Genomic DNA, 20,506 nt, shown 5'->3' with positions numbered 1-20,506 from the left:
CTGAGCTTCAGGACTGTGCAAGTGGCTAGTTCTCAACTTCTGTCTCCTTGGTCTCTGTTCCTAGGAAGAAACCCTGAGCCCTTAAGAAGCAGTGACTGAAGAGGAAGTTAAGGAGCCACCGGAAAGAACAAACCCATTTCATAACAAGTTCAAGTTTGAATTAAATGGCTGATAAACAGATCAGGTAATTTCTTTTTAATTGTCTATTATTATTATTAGATTTTTATTTTCTAGGCTTTCAAACTCAATCTCTTTTGTGATAAAGGAGGCTAGAGGCGATCCCTTGATAATTTCTTCTTGCTGTAAACTGCTTTGATTCCTTCTTTGCTTCTCTCTCAACTGTTTTTTTTTCCCAGTCTTTGCTTCTCTCCTGTTGTTTGTCTTGCTCATGTTCTCACATTTCTGTTTTCTTCAGCTCTTTCTTCTCACTGCTCATTTCTTTTTTCCCTTTGCTTTTTCCGTTGCATGCCCGAGTTCCTTTTCACTTCGCCTTTCAAAGGTCTGGTTGACCTGCTGACTTCAGCCTTTGAGGGAGCAAAGCCAAGCTCTTTGACCAGCTGATTATCTGATGCTTTTAACTGCAATCTCCACAGAGATGCTTACTTGTCCCATTCCTCTAAAGCCGTTGATGGCTTGAGTGATTGTAGGAACGTGAAGTACCAACGTGTGGCTGTTGCCAAGCTTAAAATAGCTGGTGACACTCGACTGCACAGCAGGAATGTAAGAGCCTTGGTCCTAGCACACGTAAAGGCTGGATGTGAGTTCCCCCTGGATGTGAATTGGGATGTCTTTGTAGAAAAGACACTGCTAAGTGTCCTGCTTGCCCTTAGCTGCCCTGATACTGCCCTTAGCTTCCTAGGAGCTGGGTCAGATCTGCACAGTCCTGCGAGTGGGTTTTGCTTTCTGCTGCTTGTGAAGTTGCTCCAGACAAATGATTCCTACATGCCTTGGGATTCATCTTTTTCTGAGCCCCTCTTCTAACTCCGACCTTCCCGAGTTACCACCTCAGGGCAGGAGCTAAGCAGGTGGCCTAGCACAGTGGGTGAATGATATCTGGTGACAGAGGGCCAGGATTTGGCAACACTTCAATGTTATAGGAAGGAGAGCTGCCCCTGCTCAGTGTTTGCTACAATTTTTTTTTTCCCTTTTGTTTTTCCCACTCCTCTCTCTTCTGGGAACGAAGGCAGTCCTGAGCTACACTGATAACAAGGCAGCGTTGCAGAGTGTTTATGTGCCTAGATTTGCCTGTCATCAGCTACGTGATTTCAGGAGCACTTGGCACTGTTCAGTTATACCACCAAAGCAAAGGCCGAGATTCACCCCTGTAAAGCCTGGCGGGTGCAGGGCTTTGATAGCCTCTGCAGAGTGAAAGGAGCAGATGTCTGCGGCTGTTTGGCGCTGAGGGGAGCCAGGTATTTTAAGGCAGGGGAGATGTGTCCTCCAGGATCTCCTCCAGCTTTCCAGTGTGCTTTTGGCAGTGGGAACAGGAGCCTGCTGGCTAGGGGGTCTGGTTAAAGGGCTGAGGGGAGCATAAGGAGAACAGAGATGTCTTTCTCTTCCTTCTGGTGTAAAACTGAGCAAGTGGCTCTATTTGTTTTCTAGCCTGTGTCCGTCATCCCTTAGCAAACTGAGACCAAAAGACCAAAATCCACAGCAGTAGTTTGCTGCAAGGTGAGATGAAGAGCATTGGGTTTCCTCAGTTCTGCCCATATTACTTCATCTGAGCGTGAGGAGAGCTGTTCCCCAGGTGCTGCTGCATTATTTGCCTGTTCTAGTCTCTCTGCAGTCCTCACGGGAGAACCTAAATTGTTGGATTCGGCTGCAGTGGGAGTGTTAAACAAGGATTTCTTACCACAGATAGGATGAGAGGCTCACTGCAGCCTGTGTTGCTCCAACTTCTTTGACTTGCTCAGGCACATCAGACTATTCCCCTTTTTTGTTGGAGTCTGCGCTGAAATTGGGGAATCTTTTGCGCCTGCGGTGCCAGCAGGCAGCATGTTTGCCACAAGTCCGTGTCTCACTCCTACCTGATGTAAATGCTGTGATGATTTTGCTGTTGGAACAAGCAGGGAGAGGCAAGTGTCTGCCTGCTCCAGGTGTTTCACAGAGAAGCCATGGCAGCAACAAGACCAGAGAGGGGTCCTGATGGCTTTTGTAACTTGCAGTCTGTGACCTGCCAGCAATGACTTTGGAATTAAACTTAGGCAATCCTATGAGATCCCATCTTGTGTGGTCTGCATGGACACTGTGCACTGGCTGGAGTCTGTTTGAAATGCCTGCTTCCCAGCGGAGTCTCCATCTTGATGTGACCTTCATCAGGTCTCTAGCCTCAGCATTCAGTTGCGCTGTGGGTTAGATGAGGAGAAAGCTGTGATGTGAAGCCCACTGTTTGTTAAACTTTTCCCTTACCCTGAGATTAAATGAGCGGAGGAGTTCACAAGTTTCCTTCTCAGGCTGTAGTGCAAAGATCCTTGAGGCAGCAGTCTCGAGCGGGTGAGACCTTGGAGCATGGCACAGCTCTGAGATCATACACTAATTTAGGCATGACTTTCTAACGTGCTGGGCTTGGTTTTAATCTTTGTCAGCACTGCCTCGCTTGTGAGTCGGGGCTGAGCTTTGGTCTGTCTGCCCATCGTTAGCATCTCTTCCGCCAGCTGTGTCAGCCCCAGGGCTGCACGTGCAAGCTGCATCAGCGTGGGTGCTGAGGAGGGAGCAACTTGCACTGGCTGCAAAAGGAGCATGCAGGGAATTTCCTGGAGGGTCAAGCTCTCTCTCTGCACTTGTGGGCAAGTTTTTTTTTTTTTTTTTTTTTTTTTTTTTTTTTTTTTTTTAATATATTTTCTTCTCTCTGCAGTCATTCTCTCTGCTTCCTCCAGGGAGATCTCCAGTTATAACCTTAGTCTTCACACCCTGCCTTTCTGCCAGGCCTGGAGCAGCGAGGCTCTTTCCACATGGCCAGTTATCGATCCTCTGCCACTGGCCTCGTTGCAGAGCCCGTGAGAAGGCCTCTGCGTGGACGATGCTTGCAGAGCCTCAGCCCACTGCATCGTGGCCAGTCTTGCCACTGCTTTCCTTGTGCCCCCATCTGGAGCAGGACGTTGCAGATGTCACTGTTGTGGCAGGGAGCATACCAGGTCCGCAACAGCAGGGTTCAGCCTTTCAGGCAATCCCATGGTATCGCTGTAGCCTGCTCGCCCGGCTGCAATCTAGGCCGGCTGTCAGCCTTCTGGTTAATATCCAGCACGTCCTGTGTGCACAGAGCCGTGGCCTGGGCTTTATTGCAGGGAGCTGCCTCAAACAGGCTGCCTTTGTGTCTGTGCGTGGTGGTTTATCGAGCATGTAAATGCTGGGCGTTTGGCATAATTGAATTTGCTGGGAGCTTGCGTTTCACTGCTCTGGCTCTAGCTTGGAGCCACTGGCAGGTTCCAAGAATTCCCTGTGGGAATCGGAAGGCGGGTGGAAAAAGCCCCATGTTTTGGCATGTGTGCCAGGCTTTGCCTTCCCCCGTAGGTCTGAGCTCACATTTCTGCATCTGCACGCAGCCCACCCTGCAGTTTGGCTGGGGTGTCAGCTCGTGGATGATCTGCCCCGGGCCACGGCTCCCAGAGCAGCGGGCAGCAGCTCCCTGGCTTGGCAGGCGCCTGCGCCTCGTCCACCAGCTGGGCGCTTCTGCCTGCGCCCTCCCATGCCACGTTAGCAGTTGACATGTCGTAAGCTGCCGTTTAGGGGTGTAGCTGATTGCAGTGCTGAAACGTGTTCGCCTGCAGCACTGCTGGCTATGATGCCATGTGAAGTTGGTACATGGTCCAGCGCTGTTTTTCTTCTCTAGAGACTTCAGGAATCCTTAGGTCCTGGGGAGATTTCTCTTCCCACTCCCTGTTGTTTGGATGTGATGCCAGATTTCATGAAGTCAGGACTGAAACAAAAGGATTTTCTAACCTTGGGCCTGTGTACCTTGTTGCCCAACCCTTCTTATGGGCCCTGTTCCTGCTGGGTTATGTAAAGGTTTAACTAGGACCTCACCCCTTTCTCCTTCACAGAATGAATCCCCGTTGCTGCTTGCAGGGAGGATTCTTTCTCAGCAGGTCTCTGGGCGCTGCAAGAGCAGAGTGGGGTTGGCCCTGTCCCATGGCAGGAAAGGAGCAGAGATGGAGGCTGCCTGGAAAAGGGCCAGCGGGGAGGATTTGGGAGCAATACTTCTGCACCTTCCCTGTCCCCTAGGCCAGTGGCTCTGAGCTTTTGCAGGCATCCCTGGGATGAGGGACAAGGCCAAGTCTTGGTGATGCTGTGCTTACAGCTAATGTGAGTTTTTTATTTTGAGTATTTGTCTGAGAAGTGTCTTGTGGCATTAGGAGCATGGGAGTCTTGACATGTTCACAGGGCCAAAACAGGATGGAAAGACAGTCTATCGCCTCTTCCTCTTTGGAGACAGCGACGTGTAAGGGTCCCAGGTCTGCAAGCGCCAGCCTCGTGCCTCTGCCTTGAGGCAGAACTCCCTGTGTGCTGGGGAGGGACAGCATCCTCGTGGGTTTTTTTTTTTTTTTTCGTTGTAAAAGGGCAGCATTGTTTCCTCTTTCACTCACCTAAAGTTATCTCAGTGCCAATACATCTGGTTTTGTGTGTTTCCTCCCCTTACAGTTTACCTGCCAAGCTGATCAATGGAGGGATAGCTGGACTCATTGGGGTCACCTGTGTATTTCCCATTGACTTGGCAAAGACGCGCCTGCAGAACCAGCAGAATGGCCAGCGGATGTACAGCAGCATGTGAGTACCTCTGCGTGCACGGGCACCTTCCTCAGGGGCTCACACGGGCAGTCCTACTGCCTGGCTGCCGCGTTCACGTGAGATCAGCATTTCTAGGAACTGGACTGTGCCTGGGAAAGCCAGGGTTCGAAACAAGCTGCTAGAACAAATAAAGCAGCTCTTGAGGCTGCTGAGCTCTCTCAGCAGGTGAGACCTCTGCTGAGGGCATGTCTATTATTTTGTCTTGCACTTGGGAGCAGCATATTCTCTGCTGTCAGCACGGGCTGAAAGGGCAGAAGGGCTCTGGGCCAAAATGCAAAGAGCCTGTCTCGCTTCTCTGCTATGCTGCAGCCAGGTGCAGGAGGGAATTTCTGTCTCTCTCCTGCATCCATAACTGTCATATTGGATGCAACAATCATTTCCTTTGCCTTGTCAATTAAAAAAAAAAGGAAATCATCACACCCATTCCTGTTCTGAGGCACTGCAACCCTTCTGAGGGAACACAGGTTGGCACACACTGTAGTTTCCCCATCAGTCCTGTGTCCAAAAGATCACATGCTGCAGAGTGTGTGAAACAAAGGCACAAATGTACCCAGCCCACAGATGCACCTGTGATTGAGAGATGTGGAGGGCTGTGTGTCCACTGTCAGAGCGGGTACAGCACCTAGCACAGGATGCAAAGGAGGCTGGTGCTCCTGGGTAGTATCACTTCAAGCTACTCCTGAGTGGAGGCTGGAGCTCTGGCCACGCTTTTTGAGTTTGATGCCCATCAGCGAGTCTGCAGCTGCTGTTGCCCAGACCTGTGGTGGTGTGTGAATGACACATTCTCTCTGGGAAAGGGGCAAGAAGTTCAGTACTGTTCCTGGATGGTTCCTCCTTTTGGCCCATAAGGACAGGGAATGTTTATTTGCTGCTCTTTCCCCAGGGGAGTGTTGCTGTGTGGGAGTGGTGCAATATGATCAGTAGATGCACAAGGGATAGTTGGAGAGACTTGCTGGGTTCCTATAGAAACACTGTCTCCAGGGCTAGGTCTGCATGCGAGAGAGCCTTGGGGATGTCTCCAGATCCTTTTGTTAGCAAGACACACGGATAGTAGAAATGCACAGAAAGACAGCTCTTTGCCTGCTGCATTCGTCCTTGCAGCAAGGAAGTGGGCAGCATGAAGAGACGTGCTGCTTCCATGGGCTAAGGTTTAGCACAGTTGGCAAAGCTTGCCCTGGATGGGAAGGGGTGAGATGAGGTACCAAGAGCTGTGCAGAGAAATGTTATGATGGAGACCACTTTGGGAGCTGCTTGAAACTAGGGGAGACTTAAAAAATGGGGCTGATTCTTTAGCAAGTGATTTCTTCACACTTGTAGCTACAGTGGAAGTGAACTTGGTGTCAGTGAGCCTGGTCTTTGCAAGCAGTAGCTGCAGGGGAGCTCAGGCCAGGAGCTGAGCTACAAGGGTAACGATGGTCCTTCAGCAGCCTTTTCTCTGCGCTACTTCTCTGTGCTGCAGCCGTGGTCAGGAGCTCCTACTGCTGACTTGCAGCATAGCTGTGGCTGGAAGGGACCTCTGGAGGTCAGTTAGTCCAACTCTCCACTCAAGGGTGCCTCCAGTCTGGGAGGGAACCCTGCAGGAGGGAGGCTTTTAATCTCCAGCAAGTGAGTCCACAGCTCCTCTGGAGCAAACCAGAGCCCAGCTGCCTGTGTGATGAGATGCTGTTGAGGAACAGGGGGATTTACTTAGTGTTTTTGAGATGGCACTTGAAGGAACCCAAGACAAATCATAGAATCATAGAATGCTTAAGGTTGGAAGGGACCTCTAGAGGTCATCTAGTCCAATCCCCCTGCACATGCAGGGTCACCTAGAGCACATGGCACAGGACTGCATCCAAGCAGGTTTTGAAGATCTCCAGAGAAGGAGACTCCATAACCTCTCTTAGCAGCCTGTTCCAGTGCTCTGTCACCCTCACTATTAAGAATTTTTTCCTTAAGTTCCCGTGGAACTTTCGATGCTTTAGTTTGTGGCCATTTCCCCTAGTTCTACCAGTGGCCACCACTGAAAAGAGGCCAGCACCATCCTCCTCACTGCCTCCCTTGAGGTATTTATGTGCTCTGATCAGGTCTCCTCTCAGCCTTCTCTTCTCCAGGCTGAACAGGCCCAGCTCCCTCAGCCTGAAAAAACAAGTCTCACAGAAGATGCTGCTCTGAGGTTGGTAGTAGCTGTCAGAAAAGTGAGCTTGGGCTGGTGGGGATAAGTTCACAATGGATGAAAGAGGGCAGCCCTTCAGGGGCCAGCAGAGGTAAGGATATGATGATGGTAACAGCCTCTTGATAACACTGGGCCTTTCTGTGTCCTGCCTCAGCAGAAGAGGGGAGGCTGCTGAGGAGAGCCCAGGCAGAGCTGGGGCTGTGCTGGCTGCAGAGGCTGTCCTGGAGCGCCAAATGCCCAGCTCCCAGGGGCTGGGCTGTCATTTCAGAGCACGGACAAAGATTTCTCCGTCTCCTGACAAATATCTCAAAGTTGTATCTATGTTCCAGGCAGTTACACTTCCTTTATTACTACTTAAAAGAACCCTTTGTTCCTTAATTACGTACACGTGCATGCATGTGCACCCCTTCCCTCCAGCCATGGCGAGCACTCGCCCCTTCCAAAAAACCACAGAGCAACCCCTAGGCAGCGGGCAGCCTTGGTGAGCCTGGGCAGCCTGGGGAGCCCCTGCACTGCCCGTCCTGCACCGCAGATCTGCCTGTGTCAGAAGCACTCGCCCAAAAGGCTTTGAGCAGGCTTTGAGCAGTTCCAGAGCTCTGCAGGGTTTTCCAATTAAAAATAAACACAGTTAAGAGAAAAGAAGGTGATGGGTTCCCCTCAGGCACTCCCTCCCCAAGGCGACTGCCCTTGTCGCCTGCAGTGGAGGCAGTGCGTTAAGAGCAAGCACTTTTAATTGTAGTAGGAGGTCACGGATGACTGAGTGTTTGGGTCAGCTAATGTTTGTGTGCCCTGTGTCACATTTCATGGAGTAAGTCAAGTGTTCTAGGGGTTTCTGCCCCTGCCTTTCCCCCTGCAGAGCCAGATTTAAAAACAGGCACATGAGAATACGATTGTTAGAACATCCTGTGTGCATTTGCCACAGGGGACCCTGGATAAATAGCCCTCGTCGTAACATTTTTCCCTTTGTGTTAGAAAGCAGACAGTGCGCGTGTAGGGTGAGCCGGGGGTTTCAAAGCCCAGTGAATTAGGGGCTGAAATCCAACTCAAGCTCAAACAATGGCACTTTGAGCAGCTGACCATGTTCCATTCTCGGCTCTGGGGTTTGCTGACGGATCGTAAATGGAAAACCCCTTGGAGAGATTTGTTTTCTCTGCCCCTACCCACCTTTGAGCTCCATGGTTTATCTCTCTCTCTGTTTGGCTTTCAGGTCCGACTGCCTCATTAAAACAATCCGATCAGAAGGCTACTTTGGCATGTATAGGGGTAAGTAAAGCCAAGTCAGGCACCGTGCTCCTCCTGCAATGCTTGACTTCTGCTTTGGAAGCCCTGGCTGTATAAGTGGAAAGAAATTCATATTCTCTACCTGAGAAAATAATGTCCTAGACCTGTGAGATGTTGAGGGGAGGTGCCGTAGTGCATCTGGCAGCAGCAGTTTGTAAAAATAAACTCAATGTCTGATCAGCTCTCTGCCATCAAAGGCTTGAGTCCTCCGCATGGCTGTTTTGGTGATAAACGTTGCAGTTTGATTGAGCTCAATTTTGATGACAGTTTAAACAAAGCTGCTGGCCCTTGTTCTGAGTGTGTGTGTGTGTGTGTTTCTCCTATCCTGGACATGCTAATTTTTGTCAGAGGGGCAGTAGAAAAGCTTGCAGTGTGCTGCACTTAGTGGTAGGTAATTGAATTCATGCCCAAGCCTATGTGAAGCACCAGCGTGGTTAGGCCTGCTGCCCTGTCTGGGCGGTAACTTGTCTCTAAATTTGGCTAGTTCAAGCATACCTCAAGGCTTTGTGCAAGTATAAAGACAGGCTACTTTGTGGGGGACGGAGGGGAAAAAAAAAAGAAGAGGAAAAAAGGAAAGAAGGAAAAAAAAATCTTTCTACAAGCAAAATTCCCTTGGGGTTGACAAAATTAAAAAAAAAATATCAGGACTCATGGCTCATGCTGGATTTCCAGCTACTTTCGCATTGTGCTTTAACCTGCAATAAATCTGGTCCCTTACTGCCTCTTGCAGTAAGGAGTTCCTCAGTTAATGTGACACCTTGCCAAGTATATACACAAGGTCCTGGGAATTTCGTAAAGGTTTGGAAGAGAGAAAAAGAGCAGGCCAAATTCTGACTCTTCACCTAGTAACTGAAAACATGGAAAACCTTCTTGGCCTTCAGCAGGAGTCCAGCTGGTTTATCTAACACTCGGCCTCTGGCTCTTTTTATGTATCGGTATACAACTGCCTGAACACACAGTTTTTATCTTGCAGGGTTCAGATAGCATTATTTGTGGCGTTCATTCCTTGAGAAAGTCAGATTAAAGAACAATGATTCAATGGGTGCCGCTTCTTTTCAAGCAGGAGACAGGAGCTGCGGGAGCGATGCCGCTGGCAGCGGCTCCTGCCAGCACTTCCATGGGGGCTCGGCCGCTGGGGCCGGCTCTCGTGGGAGCGCTGGCCGCTGAGGCAGCTTCCCCTGCCCAGTTTGCTGGGGGGCGTTTCGGGGAAGTGGGGTGAGCACTGGGGATGGACTGGCTGCTCTGCCAGCCTCCTGGGAGCACACAGGGCGAATAAGCCTGGGGAGCAGCGTGGCAGACTCCACCCCAGAGTCAACTGTGCTGTTTTCTCCCTTGTTTTTTCCCAGAAGCTGGCTGCTGCTGTGTTTTTAGTGAGGAACGAAGCCGCCACTCTGTGATTAGTGTCAGCTTAAACCTGCTTGTCACTTTGGATTCCCTCTTGAAGGGGGAGCTGGGTTTGGATAGGGCTTTTGCGAGGAGTTCCAGCTCTTTTGTGGACATCAGTCATCCCTACCACAGAGCCCAAGGATCTGTCAGAGGAGAAAGGGTGTCTATCCAGGCCCAGCCATTCCCAGGGCGTGACTCTGGGTCTCTTTAAAGCACAAGTGAAAGCTTCTGGTGCCGTCAGGAGGGAGACCTGAGTTTCTGGGCTGCTTCTCTTCTCTCATGATATATTACAGAGTGCAGGTGGGCATACCACTCCCTGTGCACAGTAAGCTGCACAGTGTGTAAGGCCATCCCAACATTGCTCTCAAGCTCTTTCCCAAAAGTTACGGGTGCTCCTTTTTTTTTTTTTTTTGGTAGGAGGAGAGGCTTTTCAACAGTTTTCTCATAATATCTAGGTAGAAGCCATGTCTCAGAGCAGGGCAGTACTGCGTACCCCACTTGTGCTCAAACAACGTCTCTGTGCTGCCATCAGATGTGGTGCCAAGCAAATGAATTTGCGGTTGCTTGTGGCTCGCTGTGCTGCATGGACACCAGCGGAGGGGTGTCTGGGAGAGCGGGAGCATCCCCTCCACTCTGCTGCCGTCCACCCACGGGCCGGGAAGGCGCACGTGCTCCGCAGGCACACGCTGTGCTGCAGCCCTTGTGCCTAGCTGTGCAGGAGCCAAAGGACTAAGGGCAAATGCACTTTGCTGCTCAGCTGCAGCATGCCCCATATACACTCATAACGCGTTGCTAATAATACCTGCCACGTCATCCTCCAGTTCACACGCTGTCTGCCAAAAGTATCCGGGACTGCTGGGGTCATGCAGAGTTTTTCAGGCTTCGGTGTACCCTGCTGATAGCCAGGGGAGTCATGCCTGCAGCGCGCCAGTTCCACCAGTGCTCCTTTCCCGCCTGGCAAAGGCAGCGGCTCTGCCCCACAGCGCTTGTCTGTGCATAGTTTCTCTCCCCAGCTGGGGGCTGCGGTCTCCAAGCATGTCGGTTGAGCACCCAGGGCGCTCTGACTTCTGCAAACACTAAACCCAACCGAAAGAGAGAAACGCAACCATGAGCGAGCCGCCCCCAAGAGCTTGGCTGCTGCCTTGTGCCACTGCTCTCCAGCTTTCCTGACTTTGTTTCGTTTCTGACCCCATCTGCCACTCCTTTAGATATATACAGCTTTGCCTATAGACTGAGGTTAGTTTTCATTAGGGAAATATATTTATTATCATAGCTAGAATTTTAAGAGCTAAAGGTTTCTAAAATGGTAGAAAACACTTCGGAAGGTGCACAGACAACAGCTGAAGTATCTAATTTCTCTTCCTCCAGTGAGTTGAAGCTGTTATGGATTATTGAGGACAGGGATTATCCATTCTCTGCTAAGCAGCTTTGCAGAAAATATCAAAGATGTAGGAGAAAACCCAGGTTCGTTATTTTTTATGTGTACACAGCGGGTTTTTTTTTTTTTCACCCTTCCACTTTATTTGCAATTGGAGGAAAAAAATGGATGTGAAAGCCCTCGGTTGATGGAGGACGTCAGCACGTGGAAGCATACTGCTCGCTTCCCTTTCTTGCTTGCTTTTTTCCTTTCTTTCTTTCTTTCAGCGGATGTTAGAGTAGCAGCTGTGGGGATTTTTTTTTTTTGATTTTGTTCTTTCCCTTCTTGTTTTCCCAAAGACATGGCTGTTCATTTGGTGTGCAAGCCCTCGTGTTTCACTAATGCCACCCTGAGCGGACCACGCAGCCTTTCATTGTGGCAGGCACAATGTGGGGATTTGCCTTTCGCTGCTCTTGGCAAAATGGCACCTCTGTGGGAGGTGGTAGCGAGGGCTTGTTTATGTCCTGTCCCCAGTGAACGGCCATCCGAGGCTGGGCCTCTCTGAGGGAATTTGCACATGCTGCAGCTTGGAATGGACAAAAAGGCACTCACCAGCCCAACTAAGTGGCTCTGCCAGTGACACCCAGCGAGGATGCACAGGGGTAGTCTCCTAACCCACAGGGCTGGTGTAGAGCTGGCTGAAGTCTCTGCAGAGCATCTATTTGACTTGGCCTGACATCTAATTCTTTCAAGGGCTCTGGCTGTTCTAGAGCACCAGTGTGTGGTTTCGGAAATGCTGGATCAGTAGCAAGAAGGGAAGAGGGCGTGTATTCTGCTTTTCAGCGTCACAAAATATTCCCAAAAGAGCTGGGCTGGTTATTAATCCCATTTACCCTCCTTTCTTGAAATCCTGATCCGTATCCCTCTGAAATTCATAGGTGTGCATCTCTGGGTGGGAGAAGGAAATGTGTATATGAATGGTGGGAGTTGGTAGTTGTGAAGCTAAAGAAATTACAGAAAGCCTCTTGCAACTGGAATTGAAATATGTCAGGGGATGTTTGCAGAAAAAAACAAGTGTTGGGAGGTAGAAATCCTATTAAACTCCAGTGATGCTTTGTGTTTATAAATCTTTTTTGTGCATTGGGAGCTCCCATCTATCTTTGTCCCCAGTTTTGAGCAGGAGTTATGACAAATGCATGAGTGATCCAGGCAACGGGTGATTTATTCTTGTCCTCCAATGGTCTTCTCATCTTTTCCTTCCCTAGGGGCTGCAGTGAACCTGACCCTAGTGACGCCAGAAAAGGCCATCAAACTGGCAGCCAATGACTTCTTCCGGCATCACCTCTCCAAAGACGGGTGAGTAGAAGGTGCCGACCTACAGCACCAGGGCTGAGGCCACTGGCTCCTGGAGAGGTGGCAGGGCAAAAGCAAAATGGGTTGGCTGGAGTGCTAGTCATTCTTCAACCGCTCAGCTGGTGATTGCATTCAAGCTAAGGATATGATGTCTAAAACTGGAAGTGAAAAGCGCTTCATTGTAGGACAGCTTTTTCAAGCTTCTAAAAATAACCCTAGATCTAAGCCAAGGTTAAGAGATCCAGACTTTGCAGGCAAAGTATTTGAGAAGGAACCCAACAGCATTGCTCTCTCCTCAGGCAGCTGCTGGGAGGACCTCATCCTCAGCTTCCCATTGGGTGCTTTTTGGCACTCCCTGGCTTTTCAGAGATTGTAGCTTGAACAGATGGTGAGTCAGGTTCTGTAGATCCAAACTTAGCACGCTTTTGTGTTTTTGTAACATGGAAATTATTTCAGAGAGGTGAGAAGAAGTCAGGAACAAATCTGTGTTGACAAATGGCACTTGCAGTGTTGCTCAGTAGCAGATCTGCCCATAAATGCTGAAGGAATTAAATTATCTGTTTAGTTTGGTGATGGGAACTCTTCCACACCAGTTAAATGACACAGAAGAGGACTAGTTTGGCAGCACCAAACTGGACCATGAATAGCTAATGCTGTTTTCCTCAAAGTGTTTTCTCCATAATTCAGGGGACACTTGTGTTTCCATTCAGAACAAGAACTCTTTCCAGTGATTGCCAGTGAGGAGTCTAGCAAAGGCACTGCCTCTGGTCCCTAGCAGCTGGAAAACAGATGGCTTGGGAGGTTACCCTAACTCTTGCCACCAGCAGTGCTGGGGTAGAGCATCCTTGTGAACATAAAGCTCTGCAATGATTGTTTGATTTTTCCGGCTCCCCGTAGCATCCCACATGAGGCTCAGGCGTTACGATCAGAGTGGCTCAACAATGGCAGTGGAGTTTAGTGATTTACATGGGTTGAGGATCTGGGCCTTTCATGTACCTCACTTCTTTTGTTCTGTAGTCCTTTAAAGCAGCAGCTAACATATGTCTGTGTGACTCAGCAGCTCACAGCTGTTTGTGCATTTTCTGTGTCTTCAAATAATGTCTCTTCTGTACTCGTGCAGACAGTGGGAGGTGGTGATGTCCTCGCTGCTCCTTGCTTCTTTGGCCCCGATCCCTGCAGCAGTGACAGTGCAGTGGGCCCTGGCCTTCTGCGTGGCCAGGAGCACTGCAGCACTGCTAGTTCTTTGCCAACACCTACAACATGAGGGCTTAGAAGGTTGTACAGGGAAAAAGAAGGAAAGGGTGCTAAGCTTGTACCCTCAGTTCTGTTGAAAGACTGGCCCGTGGAAGAAACTGGACCAGCACTGCGATACATCTGGTCTTCTGCAACTGCTACCCTGAGGAGCAACTGCTGCCCTGAGGCTTCAGCCACTGAGAAGCTACATGCTGGTAGTAAAGCTCCTGCAGGTACTGCATGATGCTGTGGTGACAGGTAGCTTAAGGTATTTCTAGGTGAAAACGGCACTCCAAGATGTAATGAGAAACAAAGCACTTTGCAGGCTGGATGTGACTGCAGCCAGCAACAGTGCTTTTCTGGCTCAAAGACCTGCACAGGTCTCCTAGATCTATTTGACTTTCAACACCTTCATTGCTAAACCTCCTTGCTTATCTCGAAATACATCCAAGATGAATTGGAGATCCTTGTCTGATAAAACGCACAGGTTTTATCAGTATTTGCTGATTAAAAGTTGCTGAGCCTGTGCTGCACATACAAGTGGAAGAAGCACATACAAACAGGAGGGAGTGTGGCAAATACAATGTGACCCCAAATAGCCTCAAGTTATACAACAGCTTCTAGTGTGCCTTGTTATTATTATTATTATTATTTTTTTACTTTTGAGAAACTCTGTTGAAATGAATCTCTTTTTAAACTGCTAGAGAAAAAATAAAAAGGGCAGAAATCCCACTTCCAGAAGGTCACAGCATAGGAAGCTCCAGTCTATAAACTGCTGGAAGAGCAATTTGGAATTTATCTCTACAGGTCTGTGCTGAGCTCACTTTGCCCTGGCCAAGCTTTTGGATGCACCCGGAGGTGGCGTCCCGAGGTACCTGGATCTCCCATGGGATTCAGTACTGCTGTGGGTACCTTCACCTCCCTATCTCAGTTCATGCAGTGTTCTTGTGCCTTGGAACCCACTTGAGTGGACAGTCCCCCTCGCAGAGCACTTTCCCAGTCCTCCTGGTACAGCAGGGCTGTGTGTTTACTGACAAGAGCAGTATGATGACTTACTTTGAACTTCTGGTTTTGGAAGGAAACAAGACTTACTGTGTTGGTCCTGGTGTGCTGTTCCAGTGAGTTTGGAACGAGGATGCCTTGGTGAGTCGTCTTAGCAGTGCCAACACTTTGCTGAGCCACGGAGGAAAACTTGAGATACCAAAAAGAGAAAAGGGATACCCCTTGTCATTGACTGGAAAAGGCATTAGCCTAGCATGGTCCTGCGATTACTTTGGCTTGATGGTCTTTGCAGCTCCCAGAGCAGTAAAGCAGAAGAGGTGACCTGCACAGGAGTCTTGGTGCTGGTCCTCATTCCTGGGGTGCTTGTGCCCCATCCTGCCTGACACTTTTCCTAAGAGGTGGTTCCTTTAAAGGGTCCTACACAGTTTCAGGTTTATATCTAAAGTATTGAGTGCTGGTCAGCTCTTGGATTTGCCAAGTTTTGTTGCCTCTTCAGGTTTTTGGTTAACTGTCTTGGATGCAGTGAAAAGCGTCTCATGGCTTGCTTTTAAAATAAAGTTCTAGTTCTTAAGAGATCCCCAAGGTCCTTGGATGACTTCCTGCCACTCCCCTCCGAGGTGCGTTACTGTGGCAATTTCCTCACCTCTTCTGCCCTCTTTAGTCTTGACCTTCATTTTGTTTGCTGTTCAGGAGCAAAGGCTGATACTCTGCTGACTCTGCAGCCCCGCTCCTAGCAAGACCAGCACTTTTGCATTGTTTCTTTGCTGATACCAGCAAGTTTCAACCTCCCCCCGGCTTCCCTGCTTTCCTCTGAAAAGAGAAATAGCCCTGATCCCAGCGCAGGGGATGCCCAGACACTCCTTTAATGCTGGTAACTTGTCTCTGACCCACTGTGAGTGGTAGGAGGATCCAGTGCTGCCTGAGGGACGCTTGGTGAGCGTGTCCCTGCCCGGCCACCGCTGGGCTGCCCTGCTCTGCAGCATGTCAGCCCCACATGCGTATCGAAGGCCTGCTCCTGAAATTAGTATCACCCAGGTGGCTCCTTGGCCCCAGACTCTCCAGGAGCCTCCCACAGCTTGCTGGTTGGAGCAGCCCGAGGCAGCGGCCATCTGATAAGCGAGCAAGCCAAGGATGGAGGTCTCTAGGGTAGCACCATGGGCAGCCTTGCACAGGGGCTGGGGGACACTTACCTGGTTGCCTTTTACAATGCAGATGTGCAGATATGAACATACAGCTTTGTAGGGAAGATTCCTTAGGCAAACTCACCATATGTGCTGCCTAATCTGCCTGATCCAGAGCAGCAGGTTTTTGTCCCTCCTCAAGCACAGGCAGTTCTTGGGGTCAACATTTTTCAGAAGCTTTTACAAAAATCCTGCTCTGCTCCTGTTTGACATTAATATATCTGTGCCTGCAAAGGTCCTAGCTCTAGATGGATGCATTGCTCTTGGGAAAATCTCCATAAATCTTTGGGTCTTTTCCTTGGATTCTCTCTGCCTTGTCCTATTTTTCTTCTCTAGTTTGAATTTCAATTCCAATGCAATATGAATCTTTTCCCCCTTCCCATTAGGAACCTAATTACAAATCAGTTAAGGAAGCTGAATGAAAGGTTTTGACCACCGCAGAGCTTGGAACTGTTGTAAATGTATCTTTTTTTATATTAAATACTCTCTTTGCTGCGCTAAAGGACAGTGATAAAGGACAGTGGCTGCGCTCGTAGCTCCGGCGCCCTGCCGGTCCTGTACCTTTTAAAGTCACTCGAGATGTGCCAGTTTTCCAGCCCTTCAGGATAAGGCCTGCGTCGTGCTAATATTTCAACCCTTCCTGTCATCTAGAGAGGAACCATCTTAAAACGCCTCGCATCTTTCTGATACTGAGGCGGTCGCGGAGGCAAGCGCTATGTTTAGCCCCCGGTAATCCCCGCCGTGGCTTTGCACCTCTAATCCCTGCTCGGCTCCCGGCGCGGAGGCAGGCGGGGAGCCCAGCTGGCGCGCGGGGCCGAGCGCGGGCGGACGGCGGCCACCCTGCGAGGGGCACGCGCGCCCTTGCAGCCGTGCGCGGAGGAGCGTCAGGGGAAGTTCTGCTGCAGCAGTGGGAGGACTGGAAATAGCACCTTTGCGAGCATTGCATCCGAAGCAGAAAGAAAGAGGAGGTTACCCTCTGGCTGGGTGATTAAATACACTTTTTTTTTTTTTTTTAAGAGCAAAGCAATCTGAGTCCCAAAACGTTGACAGCAGCTTTATGAAGATGCTTGCTTGTGATAGCTTTTATGGTTTATTTTGAGACAGTAGTGAGTTGGTTTTCTTGCTGAGTGAGAGCTCACTAACTCCCCAAAATTGAGTCCTACTGAGCACTTGCGCCTGCAGTTCCCTGTGTGAATCCCATCTGTGACTGTGCCGGCTCAGCAAGCAAGCAGCAGCACTGCAGGTGGTAGCTGTCAGTGACTGTTTTGGGGTGCAAGATGTGCCTCTGGCAAGCCCTGCCCTGCTGGGCAGGAAGGCAGGAGATGCCCAAAGCTGAAAAGTGGTGCCAAAAATAAAAAAGGGGAAAGGAAGGAAGGGGATGCCTGAGGTCTTCAGGTCCAGGCTGCCACCTCCAACTGACTCCCGTTCTCGTCTTTCTTTTCTCGGGCAGGAAAAAGTTGACACTGCTGCGGGAGATGCTGGCAGGCTGCGGTGCTGGCACCTGCCAGGTGATTGTCACCACCCCCATGGAGATGCTCAAAATCCAGCTGCAGGACGCGGGACGAATCGGTTTGTTTCGCTCCTCTTCTCTCATGTGTTGTTCGGGCAGAAGAAGTGGGAATGAGCATTAAAGAGAAAACAACCCTCCTTTTTTTCTCCTGTGCACCCCAAGTCAGAGGTGTCTCAAGCTGTGGCAGAAGTTTCTCCTTCCCTTCCCAGCTTGTCTCCCCTCCCTTTGCTCACCTGGCCTTACAAGGAGACTCTTCTGGTTGCCAAAGGTGATTTTTGCTCCAAGCAATAGGCTTAGCGAGTGAAGTAGCAAATGCTGGTGATAGAGGGGAAAAAGAGCTGGAAGAGACAACTGCGTATTCAGCTTGTGAATGATTAAAATTCAACTACGCATAGTCCAGAAGGGATTAGATACTTTGTTGGTGGCCCTGCCAAAACTCTGGCAAACAGGCCAATTTGCCCTCTAATCCCTCCTCTGATGTGGCATTCCTGAATAATCACAGATTCGCTTTTCTTTCCTCCCTTTGCAGTTTTTAATGCAGTTCTTATCCTCTTTGTGTGTATTATTTTGAAACGTTTGAAGGAATTAAGCCGTGGTTTGAGGGTTCAAAAGAGGTTGTTGCTGCTGGTAGCAGCCTGTTCTGTGCGTGGCAAAGGAACTGCTGTGTCCCTGCAGCAGCCGGAGCATCGCTACAGGTTGATGTGTTCTCCATCTTCTGGCCAAAGAGCAGAAATACATCAGAATCTGATAGGCTCCTGGGAGAAACCAGCTCTTGTGTGCAAGTCCAGGGTCTCTGGTGCAACTGAGGAACAACCTGAGTTATTGGTTGTTTCTGAGGGAAGGGACTAAAGAAGTGTTTTAGCTCCCTTATTTATGGGCATCTTTAGCTTTTCCTGCTGAGTTCAGGAAGCACATCCTCTTTTTAATGCCTAATTGTGGCAGCTGTTTTCCACCCCGCAGAGACAACCCCTTCTTGGTAAAAATTTCCAGGTAGGAGGGTATAGCTGTGGTGTGTAACAGCCAGCTCTGGGCATGGAACACGCTACCTGGCTGAGTGATGACAGCTGGCAGGGCCCGTGGTTGGCCTTGGCCTGTGCCATGGGTGTTTCTCTTGTGTCCCCGTGCCGGGCGCCAGGCAGGGAGAGCACCTTGCTGACCTGCGCTCTCCATCTGCTCTGCAGCGGCGCAGAAGAAGCTGATGGCAGCCCAGCTGTCGGCCCCGGCAGGCGCAGCGGAGCCCGTGGTGGAAGCACGCACCACCGCCACGCAGATCACCAGGGAGCTGCTGCGCAGCAAAGGCGTCGCGGGGCTCTACAAGGGCCTGGGAGCCACGTTGCTCAGGTAGGACAGTGCCAGGGCCCAGCGCCGCCGAGCGCCCTTGGGGACTGAGCACCCAGGGGAGTGAGGGTGAGAAGGACTTGATGGGGTCTGGCTCTGGCTTTATTTTGTGTGCACGTCACGTGCTGGCTTCGCTCATCTTGTCCTCTCTCCTTCTTCTGCCCGCTCTGCAGAGATGTCCCCTTTTCCATCGTTTACTTCCCGCTGTTTGCAAACCTGAACAAGCTGGGCCAGAAGGACCCTGACGTGAAGGCTCCATTCTACGTGTCCTTCCTGTCGGGCTGCGTGGCCGGCAGTACAGCAGCCGTGGCCGTGAACCCATGCGACGGTGAGTCCTGTGCCAGCGGCCCAGCACCGCGCGGCGGCAGCCAACGCGCCTCTCTGGGCTGGGTGAGGAGGGTGGCCATGCCAGCCTCTTGGCAGCACACGGGGATGTGCAGGACAGGAGCTTGGCCTTGAGCTTCCCCCAGCCCGGAAGTATTGCCTCTGGCTGAGCTTTAGCTTCAAACACTGCTTACAGATATACCTGTGGTCTTCACTAAGCAAGTCAGGCAGGGGTGAAGCCCATGTCGGGCACCAGGGATGGCTGTGAACACACCTCTAAAAAGGGCATGTTGGTGTGTGGAGTGATCATATGTGGAGTGTTTACATATGCACAAAAGTTCACCTACAATTGGGGGAGCCTCAGAGCTGTGGCTAGGTTTTCTATTCTGCAGCAGCTACCTTAAATATCACCACTTGGTGTTCTTGCTGTGAAAGCCCCAAGAAAGTAACTTCTCTGTCCCTGTGCTTCTCTTTCAAGGTGTGAAGAAGTTCAGGAGCAGCACCAACTGTTTGTATTCTAGATCATTCAAGCTGCTTTCCTGGAAAGGCTTTAGCATTTGAAAATCAGCGTCTACTCTGTGCAAAGATACCTGCCTTTTTGGAAGTGCTTAAAGCTAGATCAGCCTCAAAGCCTTGATTGAGTTGTCAGAGAGAGATTGGTTAGTTTGGGGTGGTTGTGTTCTTTATCCATTTGTAAAGAAATCGGTTGCTTTCCTGTTTCGCTGATAACCATTGCCATCTGCATTGCTGAGGATGGCAATGTGACTGCATGTCCAGGCATCACTCCCAGGTGGCCCTCGCCTGCTGAAGAGGGTGCCCAGCAGCCCCTGCCTGTGGTGGGAGGCCGGACCCACTGCTCACCGCTGCCTCTCTCTCCCTAGTGATCAAGACGCGGCTGCAGTCCTTGCAGAGAGGCGTCAATGAGGACACGTACTCGGGAATCCTGGACTGCACCAAGTAAGACTCTGCACGAAGCAGGTCGGCACATCTCGTGTTCAGCCTCTGCTGCTGCCTGCTGCAGGCCTCTTGCCTGTTCATGAATGTATCTAAATACAGAGGTTCACCTATGTGTAGAGGGGTGGGCTGGATGCTGAGCTGCCGGTGCTGTCTCTTTGCAGGAAGATCTGGGAGAAGGAAGGACCCTCGGCCTTCTTCAAAGGGGCGTACTGCCGAGCCCTGGTCATCGCTCCGCTCTTTGGCATCGCGCAGGTCGTCTACTTCATCGGCATCGCAGAGTTCCTCCTGGACCTGCTCCCGAAGCACCGGGCCTAGCCCTGGCCGCCCACGTGCGCCTGCCCGCCTGCTGCCGCGCCGAGGCCATCCCCGTGTCCGTCATCGTGTCGATTGGTGTCAGAGCAACAGCACAAAGGGTTTGCACGGGAACGCCGAGGGGACGTGGTCTCCAGACGAGCCAAGGCGGGAAGGGAGAGGGTCCCTTCTCTGTCCCCAGCTGGAGCCAGCCCCCTCCCGTTCCTCCCAAGGACAATACCTACTTCTGCATATCTTTTTTTTTTTTTTTTTTAACTGTCATTCTTGAGGACACTAGTAAGCACAGACTGGGCTTGCAACCCCAGAGATCTCCTCCCAGCCTTGGCAGGGAA

The 20,506-nt window shown here is 50.6% G+C and overlaps 1 protein-coding gene across 2 annotated transcripts in view; it reads left to right on the top strand.

Annotated features, from left to right (window-relative positions):
* Window positions 1-20,506, top strand: part of SLC25A22 (solute carrier family 25 member 22) — a 35,698-nt gene extending 15,192 nt beyond the window's left edge. For both annotated transcript variants that reach the window (XM_088525829.1, XM_088525830.1), the window contains exons 2-10: window positions 65-184; window positions 4,639-4,764; window positions 8,148-8,203; window positions 12,230-12,320; window positions 17,184-17,302; window positions 18,425-18,584; window positions 18,755-18,909; window positions 19,787-19,862; window positions 20,024-20,506. In XM_088525829.1, coding sequence (XP_088381955.1) covers window positions 165-184; window positions 4,639-4,764; window positions 8,148-8,203; window positions 12,230-12,320; window positions 17,184-17,302; window positions 18,425-18,584; window positions 18,755-18,909; window positions 19,787-19,862; window positions 20,024-20,177 — 957 coding nt within the window. In that variant the 5' untranslated portion in view covers window positions 65-164 and the 3' untranslated portion in view covers window positions 20,178-20,506. The remainder of the gene's footprint in view (window positions 1-64; window positions 185-4,638; window positions 4,765-8,147; window positions 8,204-12,229; window positions 12,321-17,183; window positions 17,303-18,424; window positions 18,585-18,754; window positions 18,910-19,786; window positions 19,863-20,023) is intronic.

This window comes from Tinamus guttatus, unplaced genomic scaffold (assembly GCF_059628265.1).
Source record: "Tinamus guttatus ecotype Peru unplaced genomic scaffold, ASM5962826v1 Tinamus_guttatus_pri_ptg000240l, whole genome shotgun sequence".
Classification (NCBI taxonomy): Eukaryota; Metazoa; Chordata; class Aves; order Tinamiformes; family Tinamidae; genus Tinamus; species Tinamus guttatus.
Note: the sequence above shows the minus strand (reverse complement) of the source record. Positions and strands in the feature narration are given on the sequence as shown.